We start from the raw sequence: 24230 nt of genomic DNA, 5'->3' as shown, positions 1-24230 counted from the left end.
CAAGGCGGCAAAGCAAAGGCAATTTGGCACCAAAAGAGCCACAAAAGAAACAGTATAAAAATAGCATCCATCTCTCTTGGAGTTTGGTTGTTACATGGCCTCCAGGGTGTGAGTGTGGTATTGAAATCTGCTGCATGTGTATTAGGTAGCAAAACCACTGCCCACTTTTAATTCAGGACCCATCCCTGGATTCCTGCCTTTTCTTCCTCTTCTTCCGTGCCACCTTCCAATCCTTATCTTATTCGTGTATGATTTTGATAAAAAAAAAAATCTGCGAGTTTTCCATTCTGTTCATACCAATTTTCAATTACTTTTTCACCTTGTTGAGTTTTAAATTCGAGCCAGGGTTAACAAACGCAAGCAGAATCTTAATAGTCGTTTCTCTTTGCATGTTCTGCTGCAACATGCCCACTTATGACTTATCAACCCACAGCATATATAAATATACTGCTTCATTTCTGTCAATAAAAATAATGCATCCATCTGTCAGCATCTCATTGCAAGGAAAGAACCAGGCAAGCAGAGGCACTCATCTTGCATTATTTTTATTTCCCTGGGAAAAAGTTTTTCTTTTCTTCTTCCACTAATTGTGTTTATTATTTATTTATTTATTAAACTAGAAATGTCCATCCTTCTTGATGTGATGTTTAATCAGGACGTGATTAGACCGTAGATTTTGTAGACTAATTAACAATGAGTAGTAGTTTTCAGCTATAAATAGCCTCAGGAAAACACAAGGTCTTGTGCGATAAAAGGTTATTTCAATTCGTAGTAATTAATGATTATTATTAAGAAAAGCTGAATCAATCATTTGAAAGGAAACACCATGCTGAAATGAACAATTACTAGTTTTACATGCTCTCAAGTTTAATTGAAGTCCCCTTGCAGCTTATAACTGAAGCACATCATCATCCTTCTTTTGTTTCAGTCTCAAACCATGTCTCCGGTTTGGTGACTCATCTTCCTCTCTTGTGTAGGAGCAGATGGCCTGCAATGGAATGGCCTCCTCCTCCTCCTCCTCCTTCCCCTCAAACTTCTTGTTCCAAATGCAGACTCCCTATGAGGAAGACAGTCACCTCGTCCCCCCTTCCAATTCCTTCCTTTCACCCAATCTTCAAGGTGCTTGTAATTTGTGACCACAATTTGATAATTTTCAAGAGGCTTGAATTTGTTGTCTCTGATGATTACAGGGATGAGTCCGTTGCTGGGGAAGAGGTGTATGTCCTATGATGAGATGCTGAATGAGGATGAGTTGTCGGACGACGGGTCGGCGGTGGGGGAGAAGAAGAAGAGGCTGAACATAGAGCAAGTGAGGACATTGGAGAGGAACTTTGAGTTGGGGAACAAGCTTGAGCCTGAGAGGAAGGTGCAGCTGGCCAAGGCACTCGGCCTGCGGCCCAGGCAGGTAGCCATTTGGTTCCAGAACCGGAGGGCGAGGTGGAAGACCAAGCAATTGGAAAAGGACTATGATGTGCTCAAGAGGCAGTTTGAAGCTATCAGGGCAGAAAATGACTCCCTTCTTGTTCAAAACAAGAAGCTTCAAGCTGAGGTACAACTTTTAATTGCTTTCCCACTTCTAATTTTCTCATGCATATATATGTTTTAGTTTGAGTCTTTTGAGGAAGATTCCTTCTTGTGGATTGGTGGAACTTCCCATGATGATTAGGCTAATCATGATCTGAAAAATCCTTCTTTTTTTTTTGAAAAAAAAAACACTTTTTACTCAAAAGAAGAGTTGATTGTGCAGATTTTGGCACTCAGAGGCAGAGAAACACCCGACCTCACCATCAATCTCAACAAGGAAACTGAAGGTTCTTGCAGCAATAGAAGTGAGAACAGCTCAGAGATCAACTTGGACATCTCGAGAAAACCGGTCGTCGAAAACCGACTGCCTCCTCACCCAATTTTGCCTTCCTTGCAATCACTCAATCAACCTGAGATAGACCAGTTCCTGCACCACTCCTGCAAGCCAGAGTTACAGAGCCCGAAGGTTGAGAACGATGCCCCAGAAACCTGCTTCGGCAACTTGCTCTGCAACATGGGAGATCAATCTGTATTCTGGCCATGGCCAGACCACCACAGCTTCCATTAGTCTCCATTCATGGTGAATTGTGAAAATTACTGCTGCATTGACACTGGTTATATTTATTACATTGTTTTGCAAACTTATCTTCGGAGTTTTAAGCCATTGATGTAGGTAGGAAAATGTCACTTCTTGTGAGAGAGGGACTTCGTAAGGAAATAAATAAAAAAAAACATCTTTGATGCTTGTAGATCTTTCCATTCTTGAGATCTAAAAAGATGGTCGACTTTAAATCTGTGCTTATACGTGGGAATATACTGCAGAAACTTGATCATTGAACAGTTGAATTCATGAAAACTAGGCACAGAAAAGGTGTTTCTGGGAGAGTAAAAAAGCATCTCCCGACAGTACTCGATTTCTTAGACATGTAGAAACAAGTGCCAGTGTCAGATCATGTGACTCCATGAGAAACCATTGCTGAAAATTTACAGTCGATTGGATTTTCATCCCGTCTCTAGACTTTTCTCCTTACCTGAGTGATTACTAGGAGAAGACGAACATCAAGGACGAGAGTAGACATTAACTTCCACAGGAACACTTTTGTAGAAATTGTAATTACTTGTAGCTTCAGAGTTTCTGTTCTGCAAACGGTTCAATTGCAAGGAGTACCAGACAATTAATTGCGAAGCTTGCAAAAGTTCAAGGAGGAACAGAGTCAAAGATACAGCTCAAGGGAACACAATTCCTTGCACCCCTCCAAGAGTCAGAATTGGGTGGCTCACACATCATTCAGTCCACTCATGCATCCCCTCTATACTTGGTAATCACTCAACCATCATTTTCCTAGTTCTTTCTGCTTATTTTCATTCAATGCGGCGATCGAATTCACCTTAAGTTACTCAACCATGTTCATAATTAATTTACTTCAACGTAGGTTCATCTTCTCTTGGCGCTTAAAAATTTAGAACAATTGGAGGTCCCTATACAGTCCAAACAAATGAGTCCGAACGCAAGAAGTTGACAGATCATACACAAGATAAGGCCTGAAATGATGAGCTTGCAATTAAAGGACTGGTGTTGATAGCGAAGTGTCTTGAGAGTGATCCAATGGATGCAAGGCTTGGTGAAGAGTGCTGTGGCGGTTCATGTGGGAGCACAAGGACCAAGTCTTTGCATGGCCAAGAAGGGGGACACAAGGACGGTTTGGTGTTCTTGTGTTGGCTCATGAAGCAAGCTATAATTAAGTACTAATGGAAGAATTTTAATTTTTATAGGATTAGATGAGTTAGTTACAATTCACTTGTGATTAAGTTTTTTAGGCATATAGATGCTTTTGTAAAAAGAAGGATTTTCAATGTTGGGGATGATTTGGTAAGTATGTTGTGTTATAGAGACTAAATTATCTAGTAGCATGTGCTGCCAACTAGGAGGGCTGGGTAGTTTATTGTTGAGGAAGTGTTTTCTATAATCTATTTAATTAGGTTATGATCATGTCTGGAATCAGGGAGATGGCGTATTGGCTACGTGACATCGATATTTGACCATGAAGAGACTCTAAGAAACAAGGACCTAGCACAACTATCGAACCTGTGTATCAGAGAGAAAAACTAGAGGAAAAAAAACGCCAGTCACCGGACTAGGAAAGGGTTTCGACACAAACACTCCAACGCTCAAGTCAGATAAACGGTGGACGAGATGATGAAGAATAGTAACGAAGAAGAATGAATTCTGCTAATAAAATCTCGTGTACCTGTGTCAGTAGGTGGAGACTCTATTATATAGTCTTACTTTTCTTCTTTGCACGAATCTAGATGCATTATCAAAATAGAACCGACTATTATGACATTCTGACATCTTTTCTATAGTAGACTTGTTGGCAGGGTAGAAGCTTCCCGTGTACAACTTGTATAGGGAATATTCCCATAATTTTCTGACAACAATTATACAAGACGCAAAAAAGGAATGTTGAACTAATAGGTCATTAATGCACTATGATAACAGGTCGGCTGAGTCCCCTTTAACGTCCATTTGGATCTTGTTCTTGAATGGGGTCGGATCAACTAAACAATGTTGATCATCTTGAGGACTTAGCCCCCAAGAGAACTCAGCTCTTTTGAGGACTCGGCCCTTCTGAGAATTCGGTTCAGAATTCTATTGAGCTAGGTGGACTCTGGATTCAATCAGTTAAAAGATTTGATCGACGACCCTTCTAAGGACTTGGCTAAGGATTCCATTGAACTGGGTAGATTCAGAATCCGATTGAGCAAAAGGTTTGATTGACAGCCCTTCTACAGACTCTGCTCGGGATTCTGTTGAGTCAAGTGGAATCTAGATCCGATCAAGCAAAAGGTCCGATTAGCGGCCCTTCTAAGGACTTAGTTCGAGATTTCGTTGAGTCGGACAAACTTGGGAATTCAATCAGACCAGAGATTTGATAGACTGAAATATTCGGTTGAGTCATACATCCATGCCGACCTTTAGTGTGGATCCCTCCTTGATTTTGACCGTCACTTCAACTAGTTTTTTTTTTTTTTTACTTTAACCCCTTCCTTGAGAGCTCTACCTCCTTAGTTATCAGGTTACACATTAGACCTAGTTCAATTAAGTACATGCTTGCTCCCAGGCAATGGTATAATCAAAGAATACTTTCTTATTTTTTCTAAATATCTAACAATCGAGTTTCAATTTTATAAATTTTTTTTAATGAGTATTATGTTAGTGAACTATGAAAAAGGATTAATCGACCTAAGGTGTTAAAAAGAAAAAAAAAAAAAGTACTGCTAGGCATGTGCAGTCTGCTAGGTATAGTGCAATGCAGCATGTCACAGGATTGCAAGTGCTTGTGTTTTTCAAGTTGTAATTGTATACTAGTACTTTATTTTATTTTTTTCCTTTTTTTGGTAAGGAAATGTTATTTTGTTTCTTTTTATTTTTTTAATCTAATCGACTTTTGTGAGCACGGGAGGAAATTTAAAGAGAAAGAAAAATGAATAGCTGATCTATTATATATTAGGTATATTTTCGGATTTAGTCTAACTTATGTCTCTAATATAGCCAAAAGTGTTTACTCACAAACACGCTAACAAATTCGAACTCAGTAAGTTAGTCAAAAATCAAAATTTATGACTCACACGCAATTCATTTATAAATGAATCGACCCATTTAGCTAAACGGGTCGGATCATTGAGAAATATCATATACAAATTATTTTTAGCCATATAAAAATGTAAATTATAATCCATTATATATTAATCTTGTTCGGAAGATGAGTCGAACGAAGACCGATGAAGGTGGCGTCGGCGTTGACGGAGCGACAACTTTGACACACACCTTATATGTGTGCGTCGGAAACTTGGACCCCCATGTGGAATCAGAGGCCTGTGATAACGAACTGGTGGTACTTGGGTCCTGCACACACCAAGACAAGCACACGAAGCGTTAGAGACAAAAAACTAAGGAAGGGGTTCCTGGCGCAAACCCTCCAACACTTAAGCTAGGTCCTTTTCCTGAGGAAGCAGTGATACAAAGCAAGAACAAGGAATTGCTAAAGATACATGTGGATGTGCGCATTGTTAGACCCCATAGTTGTTTTGATGTGATCAACCAAGTTAGGTTAGGTCCTGTCTGGTTTTGATCCCTGTGTCTAAGTGTGCAGGAGCTTAGGAGCGCGGGAAGTCAAGCAGAAGACGCAGCTAGCGAGAAGCACGGTAAAGGAAGGGAGCAGACGGGCTCGGTGCGTCCGAAGAACGAAAGAGCTATGGAAGAGTATTCCGATGGACAAGAAGAATGTGCGTGACGTTCGAAGGACGAGAAGCTACGACGGAAGCCTGCTCGATGAAAAGATCGGAATTGGGTCCGAGTGAGCCCTATTTTGGTTGGCCACAATCACCCAAGTAATCATAACTTCGGAAGCTGAAAAGAAGAAGAAAGAAGCTGGAAAAATAGAACCAACCTGATATAGGCACTCCGACGCTCAAGTCAGGTAAACGGTGGACGAGAAGATGAAGAATAGTAATGAAGAAGAATGAATCCTGCTAATAAAACCCCATGTACCTATGTAGGTAGGTGGAGACTCTATTATATAGTCTTACTTTTCCTCTTTGCACGAATCTTGATGTATTACCAAAATAGAACCAACCATTATGGGATCCTTACATCTTTTCTATAATAGACCCGCTAGCAGAGTCTAGCTTCCTGTGTACAACTTGTATGGGGAATCTTTTCCGGATTTTCTGACAACAGTTATATAAGACGCAAAAAAAGAATGTTGCGCTAATAGGTCATTAATGCACTATGATAATAGGTCGGCTGAGTCCCCTTTAACATCCATTTGAACCTTGTTCTTGAATAGGATCAGATCAGCTAAACGGTGTTGATCATCCTCAAGAGAACTCATCTCTTTTGAGGATTCAGCCCTTTTGAGAATTCGGTTTGGAATTCTATCGACCTAGGTGGACTCTGGATTCAATCAGTTAAAAGGTCCGATCGACGATCCTTCTAAGGACTTGGCTCGAGATTCCATGGAATCGGACAGATTCGGAATCCGATTGAGCAAAACGTTTGATTGGCGGCCCTTCTAAGGACTCTGCTCGAGATTCTGTTAAGTCAAGTGAAATCTAGATCCGATCAAGCAAAAGGTCCGATCAACGGCCCTTCTGAGGACTTAATTCGAGATTCCGTTGAGCCGGGCAGACTTGGGAATTCAATCGGACCAAAGATTTGATCGATTGAAATATTCAGTTGAGTCATACGCCCATGCCGACCTTTAGTATGGACCCCTCTTTGACTTTGATCGTCACCTCAATCAATTTTTTTTTTTTTTTTTTTTTTTTTTTTTTTTTTTTTTGACTTTGACAATTCCTTAGAGAGCTCTATCTCCTTCGTCGTATCAAGTTATACATTAGACCTAGTTCAATTAAGTACATGCATGCTCCCGGGCAATGGTATAATGAAAGCATACTTTCTTAGTTTTTTTAAATATATAAGAATCGAGTCACAATTTTATAAATTTTTTTTAATGAGTATTATGTTAGTGAACTATGAAAAAGGATGAATAGAGGTGTTAAAAAGAAAAAAAAAAAAGAAGTACTGCTAGGCATGTGCAGACTGCCGTCGACCCATGAGGTATAGTGCAATGCAGCATGTCACAAGATTGCAAGTGTTTGTGTTTTTCAAGTTGTAATTGTATACTAGTACTTTATTTATTTTTTCTTTTTTTGGTAAGGAAATGTTATTTTGTTTCTTTTTATTTTTTTAATCTAATCGACTTTTGTGAGCACGGGAGAAAATTTAAAAAGAAAGAAAAATGAATAACTGATCTATTATATATTAGGTATATTTTCTGATTTAGTCTAACCTTATGTCTCTAATATAGCCAACAAATATAATTGTTCACTCACAAACACAGCTAGCAAATTCGAACTCAATAAGTTAGTCAAGAATCAAAATTTATGACTCACACGTAATTCATTTATAAATGAATCGACCCATTTAGCTAAACGGGTCGGATCATTGACAAATATCATACAATTTACTTTTAACCATAAAAAAATTTAAATTATAATCCATTATATATTAATCCTGTCCGGAAGTTGAGTGGAACGAAGATCGATAAAGATGACATCAGCGTTGACGGAGCAACAACTTTGTCACACTTTATATGTGTGTGTCGGAAACTTGAACCCCCATGTGGAACCAGAGACCTGTGATAATGGAACTGGTGGTACTTGGGTCGTGCACACACACAGACAAGCACAAGGAGCGTTAAAAACTAAAAACCATGGAAGAAGTCCCTGGCGTAAGCCCTCCAATACTTAAGTCAGGTCATTTTTCCGGAGAAGCAGTGTACGAAGGAAGGAAGAAAAAGGAACTACTGAAGATACGTGTGGATGTATGCATACCTAGTCAATGAAGAGGACCTTCCTTTTTATATAATTCTGCTTGCATTTTGAGCCTACACACTGCCAGAGAATGTCAGTTGTTAGGACGTGTCGGGTGAGAGAAGATGTCCGATAGAGTCCCATTGGTAGGAAGGTTCCACTCTTAGTGTATGGCAGAACATTAGAATATTCCTTGACTCATGGTAGTTATTCGCTGACAGAAGATTACGATTCTCTGACATTGTTGTCGCTTAGTATTATTTGTCCTGCCAAGGTTCATCCATAGACAACTTCAGCTGATTGCTCAAATGCGATGCAAGGACTAAGCCTTGATGCCCTGACTCGTATGCAGCTGGCTAGGGGCTATCAAGGGTCTATGCCTGATCGAGATGAAGAGAATGAGTTGTGCGGAATCGGTCGAAAATCATTTGAAACTATGACCGAGTACTAAGCCTGCATGACCGAACTGGGGCAGAGCCCATCGGGGATTGTCCGACATATGTGTTAGGGTCATATGTAGAGACTGAGCTTGAATAAACTGGCAGTAGATATCCAGTTAGAAATTAGTTAAAATCCCGGCGCGGGCTCAGTCCTGGGATCCGACCTGTCTGTGACCGATCGAAAATTATATAGAGGGTGAAATGAGAAAGCTGAACTACTACTTTCCCTTAATTGTTGACTGACACGTCCTTTGATCATTGATTTTCTGGCATTATCGGACCCCCATTATATATAGAAAAGGTGAAGTAGAATTGCATTTACAGCCTTTGAATTATGAGTGAGAGTAAAAGGGTTCAAGAGCAGAAGCGAAGAATGAATGCAACTGGGAATCAAGTCACTTAACGATGTTTTCCCTTCCTCGTTACTGACCTCTTCGTAGCTTTTGGTCAAAAGTAAAAGCAAAAAGAGGGATTTTCAGGAGGATCAGATTAGGATGGAGCTAAGTAAAAAAGCTGCAGCGTTCTGGATGAGGAAGCCAGAGCTAGCAATGGAGAACAAAAGCATAGGATTCCTCCAACTGGCATCATGGCTAGCTGCTAGCTCATGCAGAAGCACTGCAACTGAGAATGACTGCAAGGGAACTGCACTGCAGCAGCCAAAAGTAGTGGCACAAGTATATATAATCAGAGAAAGGAACCTTTCACTCACCTTCCATTCATTCGTTCGTTCGTTCGTTCGTTCGTTCAAATGTAGGAATCCCATGCACCAAATAAAAAGAATAATAATAATAATAATAATAATAAATATCTTCTTGTGGGTCATGTTAGTGCCTGAGTTGTGATCACTCGTTCGTTCTCTATCTCAGATACTTATGATTCCAGCCAGATCATTTTTCTTTCTTTCTTTCTCGGTGGGACAACTCCATGCCTGTCGTTTTCCCTGCAAGTTATGCACAAATTAACTTTGGCAACCACAAAGTGTAAAGAAGGAGAAAGCGCTGGCTTTCGGTGCTTGTAATGGCCCGAGATCGTTTGGTGGCCAACCAGAACCAGATCACACTTTTTGTAGTATTTTCTGTTTGATTTTATCCTGGTATATGTCATATAGAATCATAACTTATGCTTATATAGGATTATTATTATTATTATTATTATAATAGATAATCCGTACTGTTATTATCTATGGCTGAATGAATACAAGTCTATCATATATAGGATTTGATCTCCGGATTAACTATTTTGATAGATCTCTCCATTCTACATCTATTAAAAGTCAGGGCAGTCTTAACCATGACTTCCTAGGTATAATAATATAACTTTATCTTATGTGGAACTTTATTTTTTTATTAGTAAAATTTAAAAAATTAAAAATATTTTATATTAATTAATTTGAGAGTAATAAATTATTATAATATTATTAATATAAATTTTAATTACTATTTTTTAAAAAATTATCAATTAATTTTAACTTTGATCCAAGAAAATATTGACGCAACGGTAACAATTATTATTGTGTGACATAGATGTAATATGTTCGAGTAGTAAATATAAGTATTGTATACACTAGACTTTACCTTAGAATCGTATATTTTCATGACCTTCGTTAACTAAGCTGTCTTTTTATCAATTTTAATTTCGATAAATTATAAATTAAATTTATTTAGTCAAAAATATTTAGCTAGTAAATATTGACGGTAAATTTAAAATATATTTAGCTAGTAAACATCGACAGTAAATTATTAAAAAAATGTGCATGATAACTTGTTGCAAGGACACAATAATAATGATATAAAAATTGATCCGGTAATAAGGACCCACCCCTCAGAGGGTCGTCGCCGCGGTGGAGGCCAAAGTCTACGCAGTCAACGCCCCCGTATCGACTGGCCGAGCGGGTGATCCACTTGCCCCGTCGTTGTGAACGACAGCCGAGCAGATAGCAACCAGATGATTACCACAGCTCGGCCGCATACCGAGCTTCCGACGCTCATATCAAGATATACGTCGAGCGGCCAGCCCGCTCGGATTCGCATTGAACCTCCGGACCAGCAAAAGCCCGCTCGAACTCGCATTGAGCCTCAGAGCCGGTGGTCACTTGCAGATATAGCCCGGACAGTGGAATGTTGGCCGAGCGGCCACTTCGCTCGACTCAAAGGCTAGCCCACCCGAACGACTGAGGTCTGGCAGAGCGGCCATCCCGCTCGACCCAATAACAGACAAAAAGAGGATCAGCCGATATCCTCATAGGAAACTGTGTCACCAACAGACGACATGGTCAGACAGAGGATTGTATGACGGAAGCTTTCACTGTAATATCAGAGATATGCCCGGGTCATTGAGGTATGGTGTCAGAGACGCTTTCCTGACATGTCTTTTTAGGGGGAGTTTTGAGAAACGTGTATGCCCCAAGAAGCATGCACGCGCTTCCCCGGAGCCTTATATGATGTTGGATATTGGGGCCTTAAATGGACCAAAAACGATTTTGAGGAAGGAAGCCATCAATATTTGAAAGTCGTAATTGACTTCAAAATTGAAATCTACGATTCGCGTAGATAGATTTAGATTATTAATTTGCTCAAAATCGATTAAGGGTGAATGAGAAATTAATGTTTAAAGTCGGCCCAAAATAACATTTATTATTCATTAATAAAGTGTATGGGAGAATAGTCCCACATCGGAAATTCTCGATGTGTATTCTCTACTTATTAATGAAGATGTGTTAATGGAGTTAACACAAAAATAAAAGGACAGGTGCTCCCTTAGCCCAGGGCGAGCAGGTGCTCGCACCTGTGAGCCCGCCACCCGCCACGTGCGCAATGGGCGCTTCGCTGGTCTCGGAAGTCGGAGTGCTACGATTCCGAGACGTTCGTCGTCGTTGTATCTTGGGAACGAATTGCAACAATCCGTTAAGCACCGTAGCGGAGCAATATCGTTTACGAAGATAGTGTCGAACACTAGCTTTGACGATCAGTTTGCATACTCTAGAAGCTACCCGGGAATAACAGTCGTAAACGATATTTCGTGCAAACTGATATGCCTACCAACGACATTCCGACGGCCGTTCCGACCGCCATTCCGACAACCATTCCGCACGGAGAAAAACCGGAGAAATTCACCGGAACCGACTTCAAAAGATAGCTGCAGAAGATGTTGTTTTATCTAACAACGCTAAACCTTGTACGGTTTTTGCACGAAGACACGCCAGCCGCTACGGAAGGTAGTAAGGCTGCTAGTGATGCGTGGTCTCACGGAGATTTTCTGTGCCGTAATTATATACTCAACGCCTTGGACAACACGTTATATAACGTATATTGTTCTCTGGAGACGGTGAAATCTTTGTGGGAATCCCTTGAGAAGAAATACAAGACCGAAAATGTTGGATTGAAGAAATTCATCGTCGATCGGTTTCTGGATTTCAAGATGGTGGACTCAAAAAGCGTCTCATCTCAAGTCCAAGATATGCAATTAATACTGCATGATCTAGACGCCGAAGGCATGAAGCCGAACGAGACATTCGCAGTTGATGCGGTAATTGAGAAGCTCCCTCCGTCATGGAAGGATTTCAAGAATTACCTAAAGCACAAGCAAAAGGAGATAGGGCTGCAAGACCTGATCCTGAGGCTACGAATAGAGGAGGATAATCGAAAGTTATCCGACTCCAGAGGAACCAAGCGGACTATAGACGAAATGTCCAACCTAGTCGAGCCGAACGCTAAAAAGCCGAAGCAGTTCAAAAAGAAGGCTCAAGCAAAGAAGTTCAAAGGCTCGTGCTACAACTGTGGAAAGGCAGGACACCTGTCCAAGGACTTCAGACGCCCAAAGAAGCCAACCAAGGGGCCAAAGGATGCTGCGAATCATGTCGCAACCTCTCTTGAGGACTTGGATCTCACTGCGGTTGTATTTGAAGCCAACTTGGTGGATACCAACCCGAAGTAGTGGTTCATTGATACTGGAGCAACTCGTCATATCTGTTCCGATAAGGCGATGTTCTCCAAGTATACTCCAATAAATGGCAGGAAGCTCTATATGGGTAATTCCACGATGTCGTCAATTGTTGGACTCGGAAAGGTTGTTCTGAAGATGACGTCCGGAAAGGAGCTAACACTCATTGATGTACTCCATGTTCCCTACATCAGTAAGAACCTAGTTTCTGGAGCGACATTGGTCAAGGCCGGATTTAGGCTAGTGTTCCAGTCAGACAACTTTGTACTTACGAAGAATGGTGTCTTCGTAGGAAAGGGGTACCTAGAAAAGGGTATATTCAAAATGGTTGTAATGCCTGTACTCCGAAATTTTGATGGTAATAAAATAAATGCTTCCAGCTATGTTGTTGAGTGTTTTAATTTATGGCATGATCGACTCGGACATGTGCATTATAATACTCTCAAACGTCTCGTCAAATTAAATTTATTACCAAACGTCAATGTTGACGGAACACACAAATGTGAAGTGTGCGTGGAAGCGAAAATGATGAAACTACCTTTTCATTCGGTGGAAAGGACAACAACTCCTCTAGAGTTGATACATAGTGATCTATGTGACTTGAAATTTGTGCAAACTAGAGGAGGTAAAAAATATTTTATTACTTTTATCGATGACTGCACAAAGTTCTGTTATGTCTTTCTTTTAAGAAGTAAAGACGAAGCCCTAAAGGCGTTCAGAACCTATAAAACAGAAGTTGAAAACCAACTTGACAAACGAATTAAAATAATTCGAAGCGATAGAGGTGGAGAATATGGTGCACCATTTGATGAATTTTGTACAGAATCTGGCATTATCCATCAAACAACGGCGCCTTACTCACCTCAATCAAGCGGTGTTGCCGAACGTAAAAATCGGACACTAAAAGAAATGATGAATGCCTTGTTGATAAATTCAGGCTTACCTCAAAACTTGTGGGGGGAAACAATATTATCGGCAAATCACATTCTCAACAGAATCCCTCATAAGAAAAATGATAAAACTCCATGTGAACTATGGAAAGGCCGCGAGTCATCGTACAAATACCTGAAAGTGTGGGGGTGCTTGGCAAAGGTCGAAGTACCTAAACCAAAGCAAGTAAAGATCGGACCTAAAACGTTCGATGCGGTATTTGTCGGATATGCCCATAATAATAGTGCATATCGTTTCCTAGTTCACAAATCAGACATTCCTGATATACATGTGGGAACAACCATAGAATTCGGAATGCGATATTCTTTGAAAACGTATTCCCAAATAAAAAGGGAAACGTTGAAAGTGATAACAACGGAAGTTCAAACAAAAATGACGTTACCGAACTTAGCTGTTATAAAAGGACTATTGACGATCAAAGTGAAGAGTCACGTCGTAGTAACGGGCTAGAGTTGAGAAATCGTTCGGGCCAGATTTCATGACTTTCATGTTAGAAATGGAACCAAGAACATTAAGTGAAGCTCTCTCTAAACCCGATGCTCCAATGTGGAAAGAAGCTGTCAATAGTGAAATTGAGTCTATCATGAATAATCATACTTGGGAATTAGTAGACCTTCCTTCTGGTTATAAACCATTAGGTTGTAAGTGGATACTAAAACGTAAGTATAAAGCTGATGGATCAATTGACAAGTATAAGGCCAGACTTGTAGCCAAGGGGTACAAGCAAGAGGAAGGCCTTAATTACTTCGATACATACTCACCGGTGACAAGGATTACGTCCATACGAGTGCTACTAGCCATTGCAGCACTGTATGACCTTGAAATACATCAAATGGATGTTAAGACTGCGTTCTTAAATGGTGAGTTGGAAGAAGAAATTTATATGGAGCAACCCGAAGGGTTCATGGCTCCTGGAAATGAGAAAAAGGTGTATCGACTTGTTAAGTCGTTGTACGGACTTAAGCAAGCGCCTAAACAATGGCACGAAAAATTTGACAAAGTAATGCTGTCAAACGAATTCAGAATAAATGAATGTGACAAATACATTTATGTCAAAAACACACCCGAAGGCTATATAATTGTCTGTCTATACGTAGACGACATGCTAATAATGGGCAATAATCATGATGTAATCATGACTACAAAGAAAATGTTGACCAGAAATTTTGATATGAAAAATATGGGTCAAGCAGATGTTATATTGGGAATTAAAATTCTCAGGACATCAGAAGGGATAGTTTTAACATAATCTCATTATGTAGAATCTGTATTGAAAAAATTCAATGCGTACGATCTCTCTACAGTGAAAACACTTATGGATCTAAGTCAACACTTAGCGAAAAACCATGGTGAGACCATATCACAGTTGGAATATTCTCGGATAATAGGCAGTTTGATGTATCTCACAAACTGCACACGTCCAGATATTGCCTGTACGGTCAACAAACTGAGTCGTTTTACGAATAATCCAAACGACACCCATTGGAAAGCATTGATGCGAGTTCTCAGATATTTGAAATATACTATGAACTATGGATTACATTATGGAAAATATCCCGCTGTGTTGGAAGGATATTGTGATGCTAATTGGATATCAGATACAAAAGACTCCAAATCCACTAGTGGATATGTATTCACGATCGGTGGGGGAGCAGTATCTTGAAAATCCACTAAGCAGACTTGCATTGCTCGGTCAACTATGGAATCCAAGTTTATAGCACTAGACAAAGCAGCTGAGGAAGCTGAATGGCTGCGGAATTTCTTGGAAGATATTCCGAGCTGGATGAAACCTGTGCCTGCCATACTAATCCACTGTGATAGTCAATCGGCGATTGGAAGGGCACAGAGTAATATGTATAATGGGAAGTCACGACATATACGTCGTAGACATAATACCATTAGGCAGTTGATCTCGAATGGAGTGATTGCAATCGACTATGTTAAGTCCAAAGATAATTTGACAGATCCTCTAACGAAGAGGTTGAGTCGAGATCAAGTATACTGCTCATCAAGAGGAATGAGATTAAAAAATCTACAACTAAAAACGACTATAGCGGTAACCCAACATTGTTGACTGGAGATCCCAAGATCTTGGTTCAATGGGACAACGAAGTTACAGAAGTTGTGGTCCAGCACATTAGATAGTTTATCTCTATCCCAATCCTAGGATGAATTTGTGTTGTCCTACCTCATGTAGTGAGGTTAAGCTTATGCTTTTAGTGATTTCTATACCTGATAAGGTGGAGTATGGTAGGATACTCTTGATAGAAGTGTCACCTATGTGAGTGTGAAGACAGACCGCTTTAATGAAACACTCATGAATCCAAGATGGTATCCATGGCCGAAACGGAACCAACCATGAGAACCTAAAGTAGGTGAGATAGATCTCTGTGTGGGTGTTATTGTCTAAGTATACACCAACAGCTGAGCGGTTCAAGACATCACGTTCACTGTGCAGCCTAATATACTCGATAGCATTTCACTACGGAAGGTTCAAAGCCACAAGCTACCTCTCCCGATGCAGTGACTTATCGATTGGACTCTTGTAAAGTGTCAGCATGCATACACGCATTGCATTAATTTCCATTTCATGTGGGGGATTGTTGGATATTGGGGCCTTAAATGGACCAAAAACGATTTTAAGGAAGGAAGTCATCAATTGTTGAAAGTCGTAATTGACTTCAAAATTAAAATCTACGATTCGCGTAGATAGATTTAGACTATTAATTTTGCTCAAAACCGATTAAGGGTGAATGAGAAATTAATGTTTAAAGTCGGCCCAAAATAACATTTATTATTCATTAATAAAGTGCATGGGAGAATAGTCCCACATCGGAAATTCTCGATATGTATTCTCTACTTATTAATGAAGATGTGTTAATGGAGTTAACACAAAAATAAAAGGACAGGTGCTCCCTTAGCCCAGGGCGAGCAGGTGCTCGCACCTGTGAGCCCGCCACCCGCCACGTGCGCACGTGCGCAATGGGCGCTTTGTAGGCGCACTTTGCACGTACGCATCGTCGCGAGGAGCATTGAAGAGCTTAAATTTATGCTCCAGGTGACATTGCAGTGCCTACGTGGCACTCGGGTGACGTGTCAGGCTCGTACCTGACGTGGCAGTACCTATGCGACATCCTCGTGGGCAAAGGGAGATGACTGGACAGTTGACTTAGGGAATGGATGGCTACCTTGATCAACGTTGATCAAATATGTATGATGGATCGCTTGTGATACGATCTAGAGCGTTAGATCTCAAAGAGTAACGATTTGACGGCTTGAGATGTGACTTGATCTGAAGCATCGAATCAATGGATCCAGATCCGATGGCCGATGACAATAGGCGGGATCTGAGGGTCACAACTCCTTAGATCTGATGGATGAGATTGAAGTGGGCTTGGTGAAGGGTTACAACCCTTCAGAATGGATGATCTAGATCGATCCAGCCCAAGGAACACATCCACTCACCCAAAGGACACTCAACCTCTTCTTTCAGTATAAATAGAACCCTCCAGATGATGGAATATTCACTCAATCCTCTCTTCTCTACCTCAAGCATTCATCTCATCTTGTGCATTCAAGAGTCCAAGAAGTCTACTAGAAGGTTCGCTGGTCTCGGAAGTCGGAGTGCTACGATTCCGAGACGTTCGTCGTCGTTGTATCTTGGGAACGAATTGCAACAATCCGTTAAGCACCGTAGCGGAGCAATATCGTTTACGGAGATAGTGTCGAACACTAGCCTCGACGATCAGTTTGTATACTCCAGAAGCTACCCGGGAATAACATATGAAGGGCTCCAAGGTTCGATGGAGGTATGCATTATTTTTACTGTAGCTACTGTTACTCTGCTGCTTCGTTCTCTCATTTTTTCTACATTATCGGTGACCGACTTGAGCGTCGGAGGGTCATCGCCGGGGAACCCCTTCTTGGCTCGGCACTAACGTCGCTGTGGTTGCAGGTCTCATTGACTCAGAGTCCATTAACAGTCAACAGAAGCACCACGTCCCTAGCATCTATCGCCTCAACTCTCGGAGGATCAAAAATGATAATAGAGGAAGAAAGAAAGAAAAATAAAATTTAGAAAAATATAATATGTTTTTAACTTTTTCAAAGTATTTTTATAAAAAAAATATCAATTAAGTATAACCAATAAGTATTTTTTTAATTTATTAATCAAACTTAATTTTTAGTATTAAATTAAATTTTTACTAGTAAAAAATTTAAAATTATAAATCAAATTTTAATAAAAATATTATTAACCAAATTTAACTTTAAAATTAAAATTATCAATTAAATCTAACTATCTTAAAAAATAAAAACAATCAAATTTAACTTTATTCTATAAAAAATTAAAAATTATTGACCGAATGTAATTTGATGAGTCAAAAATTAAAATTATCAATGAAAATAAATCTTAACTAAAATTTATTTTAGCCATAATTTTAAACATTTAATATCTAAATTTATATATTTTTAAATATATAATTATATACTAATGTGATCGTACACACGCGTTGCGTATGTAATATAATAATGAGCTTCCCTATGAAAAAAATTATTTTAATTTAATATTATACTTATCTTGGTAAAAGAAACTAAGAAAAATATATTTTTTAACATTGTGGGCTTAAAATATTTATAGAAGTTTCTTTGATCATAGTGTTATCAATTCTAAGATGTAGGACTAAAGAGAACTTTATTTTTTTTATATAAAACAACCAGAGAAAATTAATGATGAGAAAAATTTATAATAATACGTCATAGTTGAGTATTGTTTTGCTTGTGGAATTACTAATAAATCTTGGAATTATTTTTAATGTGAATAGAAAAAAGGACAGTAATGTAAATTCATTTTAGGGTTCACCAAAGTTAGTTAGTAAAGAGGGAAGATTTTTAATAAAATAATAAGATATAAATAATTTGACGGGCCTAGGTATAACGCTATTGAAGAGATTGTGCTCTGTCAATCTAATTCCTTCGAAAATCCTGCTTCTCTTCTTCACGAGATTTCTGATTTAAAGTATGGCACATAAAGATGATGCCTTTTCCTTTTGTTCTTGAGTTCGTACCGATTGTTGAATTCATGAGGTTTATAGGAAATCAATTTCTAACATTTACATGATCTCAAATATTGATTTTTTTAAATAACTGTTAAATTAATAGATAGGATTTTAATAAAAATAAATATTTTTTTAAAAATAAATTGACTTTTTAAAATAAAATTGGGACTAAAATGGGTTATGACTTGGAAGGTGCAGATTCAAATAGCTCTGCCAACCCTAACTAATAAATTGACATTTTTGTCCACTATAGTTGGACAAATTCAAAGATGAGGATGTCTCTTAGTTTAAATTTTGAAAAATCAAAATTTGGCTCCACCAAATTAATGACTAATTGTTGCGGTGGATGGAGCAAATAACTCATTATTTGTTACTTTTAATATTTTTTTCCCTTTTTTTTAAACTATTAAAACTAACTCACTTGTGACAATTTTCACCATTTTATTCTTCAAATAATAGACATTTTAAAAATCTTTTGCTTCGCTTTTCTAAATAGGAAAAAAATGTAAAGGTCTATTTTTTATGTTTAAAAAAAGGACTTTAATTTGAAATTTTTCTAATGTCTTTTCTCTTTCAAAAACAAAAACAAAAAAAAATCTTTTGCCACTCACTTCGTCACTCTCACGTGGTGTTGTCCCAACTCTATGGTCCACATGAAACCCAATGGGGCCCATGGATACCTACCATGATTAATTTTTTAAAATTATTATTAATTATTAAAGGATAATTTTTTAATGTCAATTTATTGACTCAATTTAAGTTTAAACTCTTATGTTATTTTATTTAAGAAGTTCACTAACTAGCAGGGGTAATTAAGAAGTGATTTAAATTTTAAATAAAATAAATATTTTATTTTTAAAAAATTAACGGTTTATATTCATTATTCTCACGGATGGCATGACGTCTCTTAAACGCACCGATGAGTGACCGCATCTCATCGTCTTCTTCCTTTACCATCGTCTCCCTTTACCATTTACTGCTCTCGCTTAATAATCTCACGTTTTTTGACCTTTTATTTCCTTTTCAAACTTCGTAGTCTCGCGGGCTTCCAAACCCTAATCGATCCTCTCTGCGCTTATCTTGCCTTCAAAAACCTTCGTTGCTGCTCATGTGCCGCTAGATCTGACTCGCTTCCAGTTCGTTCTTGATCCAGTTAGAGCCCCGCAATTGACTCAGTTCCGATGATGAAGGGATCGGGGAAGGAGAATAACCCGATTCCCGTAGCTCCTCCACCGGCTGCCCCCTCGAAGAAGGACCGGCATATCGTGACTTGGATCCCTCAGGTCCCAAATTCCCATCTTTTTTGGTCGTTGATACGCTGACGCCGTTGTGAAATTGAGGTTTTGAGGGTTTGGATCTTGATTTCATGTAGGAGGATGATTTACTACGGGAGCATATTGCTCTGCACGGGACCGATAAGTTAGTCTGCGATGCTGGTTTTGCTCTTTTAGATCTTGTTCGAGTTTGACAGAACAGTTTCTATACTGACCTGCAATATTCCTTGGTTGGCTTTGGCTGCAGTTGGACAAGTATCGCAGCTCTGTTTAAGGACAAGACTAGCAGACAGTGCCGGAGAAGGTGAACAACTCTGTAAATTGTCTAAAAAGTAACCATTTGAGATTTCAGATGTGTATCATAATTATTTTGTGGGCTTGAAATTGCAGATGGTACACCTATTTGAATTCGGAATGCAAAAAAGGTGGGTGGTCAGCGGAAGAGGACATGCTCTTATGTGAGGTAAGGAATTGAATCACTGGTGGTCCTTTATGGATGTTGAATCAAAGAGATAACTTTGTGCTGTTCAGATAACATGAGTTTAACAGCTCCCTATTCAATTTCTAGCTATTCATGTTTTCTGCATTCTGCTGCATGGAAAATTGATAACCATAGTTTGATGCCAGCGAAAGCGGAGAGTGTACTTAGAAACAAAATATTCATGTTTGTTAAGAAAATTTTATTCAACTTAAACACTATCTTTTCTTTGTATAATTCTATATATTTATGACACTCCAAGCGAAGATATTCTGCAGGCACAAAAGATGTTTGGCAACAGATGGACAGAGATTGCAAAGGTTGTATCAGGAAGGTATTTCAACCACACTTCTTTATTTAGTATTTACTAATAAGCCATCCGCTGTGATGGGTGGACAGGTTGTATAAATATGATTTGTATTTGCTTTACAACAGAACAGATAACGCTGTAAAGAACCGCTTCTCCACCCTCTGCAAGAAAAGGGCAAAATTTGAGGCTTCATCCAAGGAGAATAGTGTTCCATCTTTGGACCCAAGCAATAAGAGGGTTCTTGTCGAAGAACCATCTATAGCAATACTAATAGGGGAACCATCGACATCAAATAAGCAGATGAGGTAGATGGATTCACTGTGAACTAAACCACCAAGAAAAAGTTTAATTATTTATTTTTCTTATTAGTATTTCATTTGCAAGATAGGTATCACATCTCTCCTCTCAAAGAGACAATTGAAGCACATAGGAGATCTCTTGGGGAACATGGTCCAGCTCAGCATCTGCAAAGGCCACCTCTATTAGAAGTTCAAAACTTTGACACAGTTAATCAGTCATCAGGTAATATGAGAGGCTATACATATGATGGTAAACCACTATCAATTTGGTTTATCTTCTTTTTGTGAAAAGATTTGTTGATGCCTTCTGCTTCTCCCCTAAGCCCTCGCCTTTTCATAATGACTAAGCAGCTTCCAATAAGGTTAGTCAAGCAACTTTCCTCGGGAGAGATGACCCAAAACTAACTGCCTTGTTGCAACAAGCTGAATTGCTGACTTCCCTTTCCAAGAAGGTTAATGCAGAAAATACCAACCAAAGTCTTGATGAGGCTTGGAAGGTGCTAATTTTGTCAGTGCAAATGGTTTATATTCAATCTTCTTGAAATGTTAACCTAACTTCTATTTCATTGGTGTTGTGAATCTTTGGAAACTTTGAACCATTAGGAGCTTCAAGAGTACTTGATTCAAACTGAAGACAGTGGGCTACTAAGAAAAAGAATTTCCGGAATGAGTTCTATGCTTGATGAACTGAGGGACTTGATAGAAGACTTAAATAATAGTGAAGAAGAAGAGCAGCAGCCATTGAGGTAGTCAAAGAGTTACAGTCATGTTTATGGACCATTTGATCATAACTATGGATATAAAACATGAAATATGACAGCTAGTTCATTTGCCAGGCAAATTGGTTCTCATGAGAACTCTCAAGGAAGTTCGGAGTGCAGCACTAGTTCAATGCATAATGCCAATGCTGGACAAAATAGAAGTGGTGTTCAGTTCGAAGATTGTTCCCTGCACAAAGATAATGAAATTGATCCTTCTAATGCTGATGCAGCATGCTCCAACATGCATTCTTGTCCAGGTAGACATTAAAATAACTCATTCAATCTGAACACTAAGTGTTCTCATGGATTGCTTGTTCCACTTACAGATTCAGATTTATCATTTTCTGGAATGCCAAAAGATGAAGCTGAAGACGGTGCTACAACCTCAGAATTTGCATCTCCGCTTCAGACAATCCCGTCTTTCCATTCCTTTGCTGATGAAATTCCAAGTCCAGTGTTCACTTCAAGTGTAAGTTATGATCTTATGTGATAGAGATACCAAAATACCAAATGCAAATTACGATGTGTGTAAGCTAACAAGATGTTTCCTTTCTTAACTTTCACAATTATAGTTCTGCAAACTTTTCCATACATCATTGGTCCAAGATGTAAATATTGTGCAGGTCCACTTCCTATATATTTTAGTGCCTATGCCAAAATGAGTTTTATTTAAGATATGAAATAGCATATTTCATTACGATTAAATTCTTAAGATCAGACAGTTGACACTTATTTCAGAGCTGAAAAATTTGAGATTCTCTGAATATATTATTGCTATTAGCTATGGAATAAGTATTTCCTTGTAGTTTGTGACTAACAATTCACTTTCTTGCATTATCCAGGAGAGGCATTTCCTTCTTAGTTTGATTGATTTGCCAACCCCAGACAACGACACCAACTCAAAGATTCCATCCTGCAAAAGGGCTCTTCTTGATACCTTCAAACCATCATAGTTTGAGTTCAGAAGGGTTTCGTATTCCATTATGCATTACATTTATTAAGTCATGAATTTAGGCATATACTTAGATGGTTATATGGTTTCTCTTCTGTTTCATGCATCCATTCTATTGTTAAAAAATTGCAGACGATTCCTTTTTTTGTCAGAGGTGCTTTAAGTCTGCTCAAATATTAGGCGTGTCCGTACTATGTCCATACCTTGCTGTGGTGTTGCAGATTTTCCATGACCAAACTGCACTTGCCTTGTTTGCATATATCTACTTGCATGAACTTCAACAGTTATATTGTGTCATTCTTTTTCTTTCCTGTTTTTTGTGTTTATAGTATATTGAGTTTTAATCATCATTTGTTTGGTTTGTCATTCATGCACATATTATTCATCATAAAGTCATCTGTGTATACAAGCCATATTTACCTAAAGGCATAAGGTCTGTCAGGTATTATTATCTTTGTTTTGATTTGGTACTGGAGTTACAGAATCAGAAACAGTTTCTGATTATAGGAGTTGCTACAACTCTGTCCTAAATGATCCTGTTCGATCATGAACTCTACTTTTTATTTGTGCTTTGTAAGGCGTGTAACTATATTGTCAAATACATGGAAAATTTTTGTGTTATCTGAATTCTCTTCTTTAACGTGTATCTATTATATCAATACCAAATGCAAAAAATAGAACTTTCGTGATGGATTTACTATAGGTCTCTAAATTGAGACCAGATGATATATATAGATTTGCGTTTTTTTTATTGTGAGTATGAGCATTGTTTTGGTGTTTATTATTTTGTTGTCATGGTGCGACGATGAATTGTTACGTGTAGGAACGGAGCCCTCCGAGTTGGAACAGTTGTTGAACTCATCTTCTTCCTTATTGCCCCAACCGTGAGGGAACCCTAACTGTAATGGAGGCTGACTCCTTTCCAATTTCCATAGCCTCTTTCTCTGATATGGGGATTCCCTCATGAAGACTCAACAGAAAACCAATGACCTCTTATCTAATGACGTTGAACATCTTTCATTGAAAAGATTCATGTATATACTGTTGGTGTAGTTAGCACTGATGATCAAATTTAAATTATGATGAAGGACAAATGAATTAAAGTTAGGTGTCATGTTTCTCTAACCTTTTTACCAAATGTGCATGATTGAAAGACTTATGACCTGACACCAAGCCCAGGTAGGTTGATTCCTGGCAGGAAGTCCACGGGGCTTGACAATTAGTTGATGTCCAGCTGGGTTCACGAGACCTGACAACTGGTTGAAGTTCAGATGGGGCATCTGGTAGGAAGATCTGTTAGGTTAAAGAAGTCAAGTAAAGATTGCAACTGATAAGCGAAGGTATGTCATTGGAGGAGAGAGATTTAGTGAGGATGAGTCTCAGTGGGTGTATAGGCGTGGTTCAGCTTAGAGTCATTTCAAATGTCTAAGCTGAGACCATGACTAGATCCTGGTCTTGGAAAACCAGGATTTAATTAATAATCATTTTATTTTAACGATATTAACTATATTTTGTAGGTTATATTTTGTTTTATATATTAACATTTTTTATTGGGTTAAAATATAAAATTGAAGCTTGAATGAACAGTATTCGAGGTGCCTCATGTGAGACCTAAGATGCCTCAGTTCACACAGGAGGCATCTCCGCACGAATAAGCAGTAAAGATCAAAATTTAGTTTTGGAGGTGCCTCAGTTGGGAACTAAGGCACCTTAGTTGGGACTCAAGGTGCCTTAGATGGGACTGAGGGCACCTTCGAGAGGATAACTTGTGCAAATTGTGCATCGGGTCAGAGCTGCGAAGTGAGGCACCTTAGTTGGGAACTAAGGCGCCCTCATCAACTTTTATCAGGGTTGTTCGTCCATGCTA

At 38.8% G+C, this 24230-nt stretch overlaps 2 protein-coding genes across 2 annotated transcripts; both read left to right on the top strand.

Moving 5' to 3' along the window:
- Positions 1 to 847: 847 nt before the first annotated feature.
- Positions 848 to 2357, top strand: LOC122021716 (homeobox-leucine zipper protein HOX21-like). The gene is made up of 3 exons (XM_042579871.1): positions 848 to 1119; positions 1191 to 1549; positions 1748 to 2357. Exons 1-3 carry the CDS (start codon positions 984 to 986, stop codon positions 2090 to 2092), a joined length of 840 nt encoding a protein of 279 aa, XP_042435805.1. The 5' UTR covers positions 848 to 983; the 3' UTR covers positions 2093 to 2357.
- A 16902-nt stretch (positions 2358 to 19259) lies between these two features.
- Positions 19260 to 22990, top strand: LOC122021406 (transcription factor MYB124-like). Its single transcript, XM_042579526.1, has 12 exons — positions 19260 to 19572; positions 19662 to 19708; positions 19811 to 19867; positions 19954 to 20026; positions 20320 to 20375; positions 20477 to 20656; positions 20740 to 20873; positions 21002 to 21147; positions 21254 to 21396; positions 21487 to 21668; positions 21738 to 21880; positions 22254 to 22990. Exons 1-12 carry the CDS (start codon positions 19471 to 19473, stop codon positions 22362 to 22364), a joined length of 1374 nt encoding a protein of 457 aa, XP_042435460.1. The 5' UTR covers positions 19260 to 19470; the 3' UTR covers positions 22365 to 22990.
- The last annotated feature ends 1240 nt before the right edge of the window (positions 22991 to 24230 follow it).

Source organism: Zingiber officinale, chromosome 9A (genome assembly GCF_018446385.1).
Source record: "Zingiber officinale cultivar Zhangliang chromosome 9A, Zo_v1.1, whole genome shotgun sequence".
Taxonomy (NCBI): domain Eukaryota; kingdom Viridiplantae; phylum Streptophyta; class Magnoliopsida; order Zingiberales; family Zingiberaceae; genus Zingiber; species Zingiber officinale.
The sequence above is the reverse complement of the archived record's forward strand: the minus strand, read 5'-3'. Positions and strand labels throughout refer to the sequence as shown.

Bases quoted from the DNA above. Each gene is read 5' to 3' on its own strand.
- LOC122021716 (XM_042579871.1), top strand. From the start codon at position 984: ATGGCCTGCAATGGAATGGCCTCCTCCTCCTCCTCCTCCTTCCCCTCA. The intron at 1,120-1,190 runs GTGCTTGTAATT...TGATGATTACAG, and splicing joins CCTTTCACCCAATCTTCAAG to GGATGAGTCCGTTGCTGGGG. The intron at 1,550-1,747 runs GTACAACTTTTA...TTGATTGTGCAG, and splicing joins ACAAGAAGCTTCAAGCTGAG to ATTTTGGCACTCAGAGGCAG.
- LOC122021406 (XM_042579526.1), top strand. From the start codon at position 19,471: ATGATGAAGGGATCGGGGAAGGAGAATAACCCGATTCCCGTAGCTCCT. The intron at 20,376-20,476 runs GTATTTCAACCA...GCTTTACAACAG, and splicing joins GCAAAGGTTGTATCAGGAAG to AACAGATAACGCTGTAAAGA. The intron at 21,397-21,486 runs GTAGTCAAAGAG...TTCATTTGCCAG, and splicing joins GAAGAGCAGCAGCCATTGAG to GCAAATTGGTTCTCATGAGA.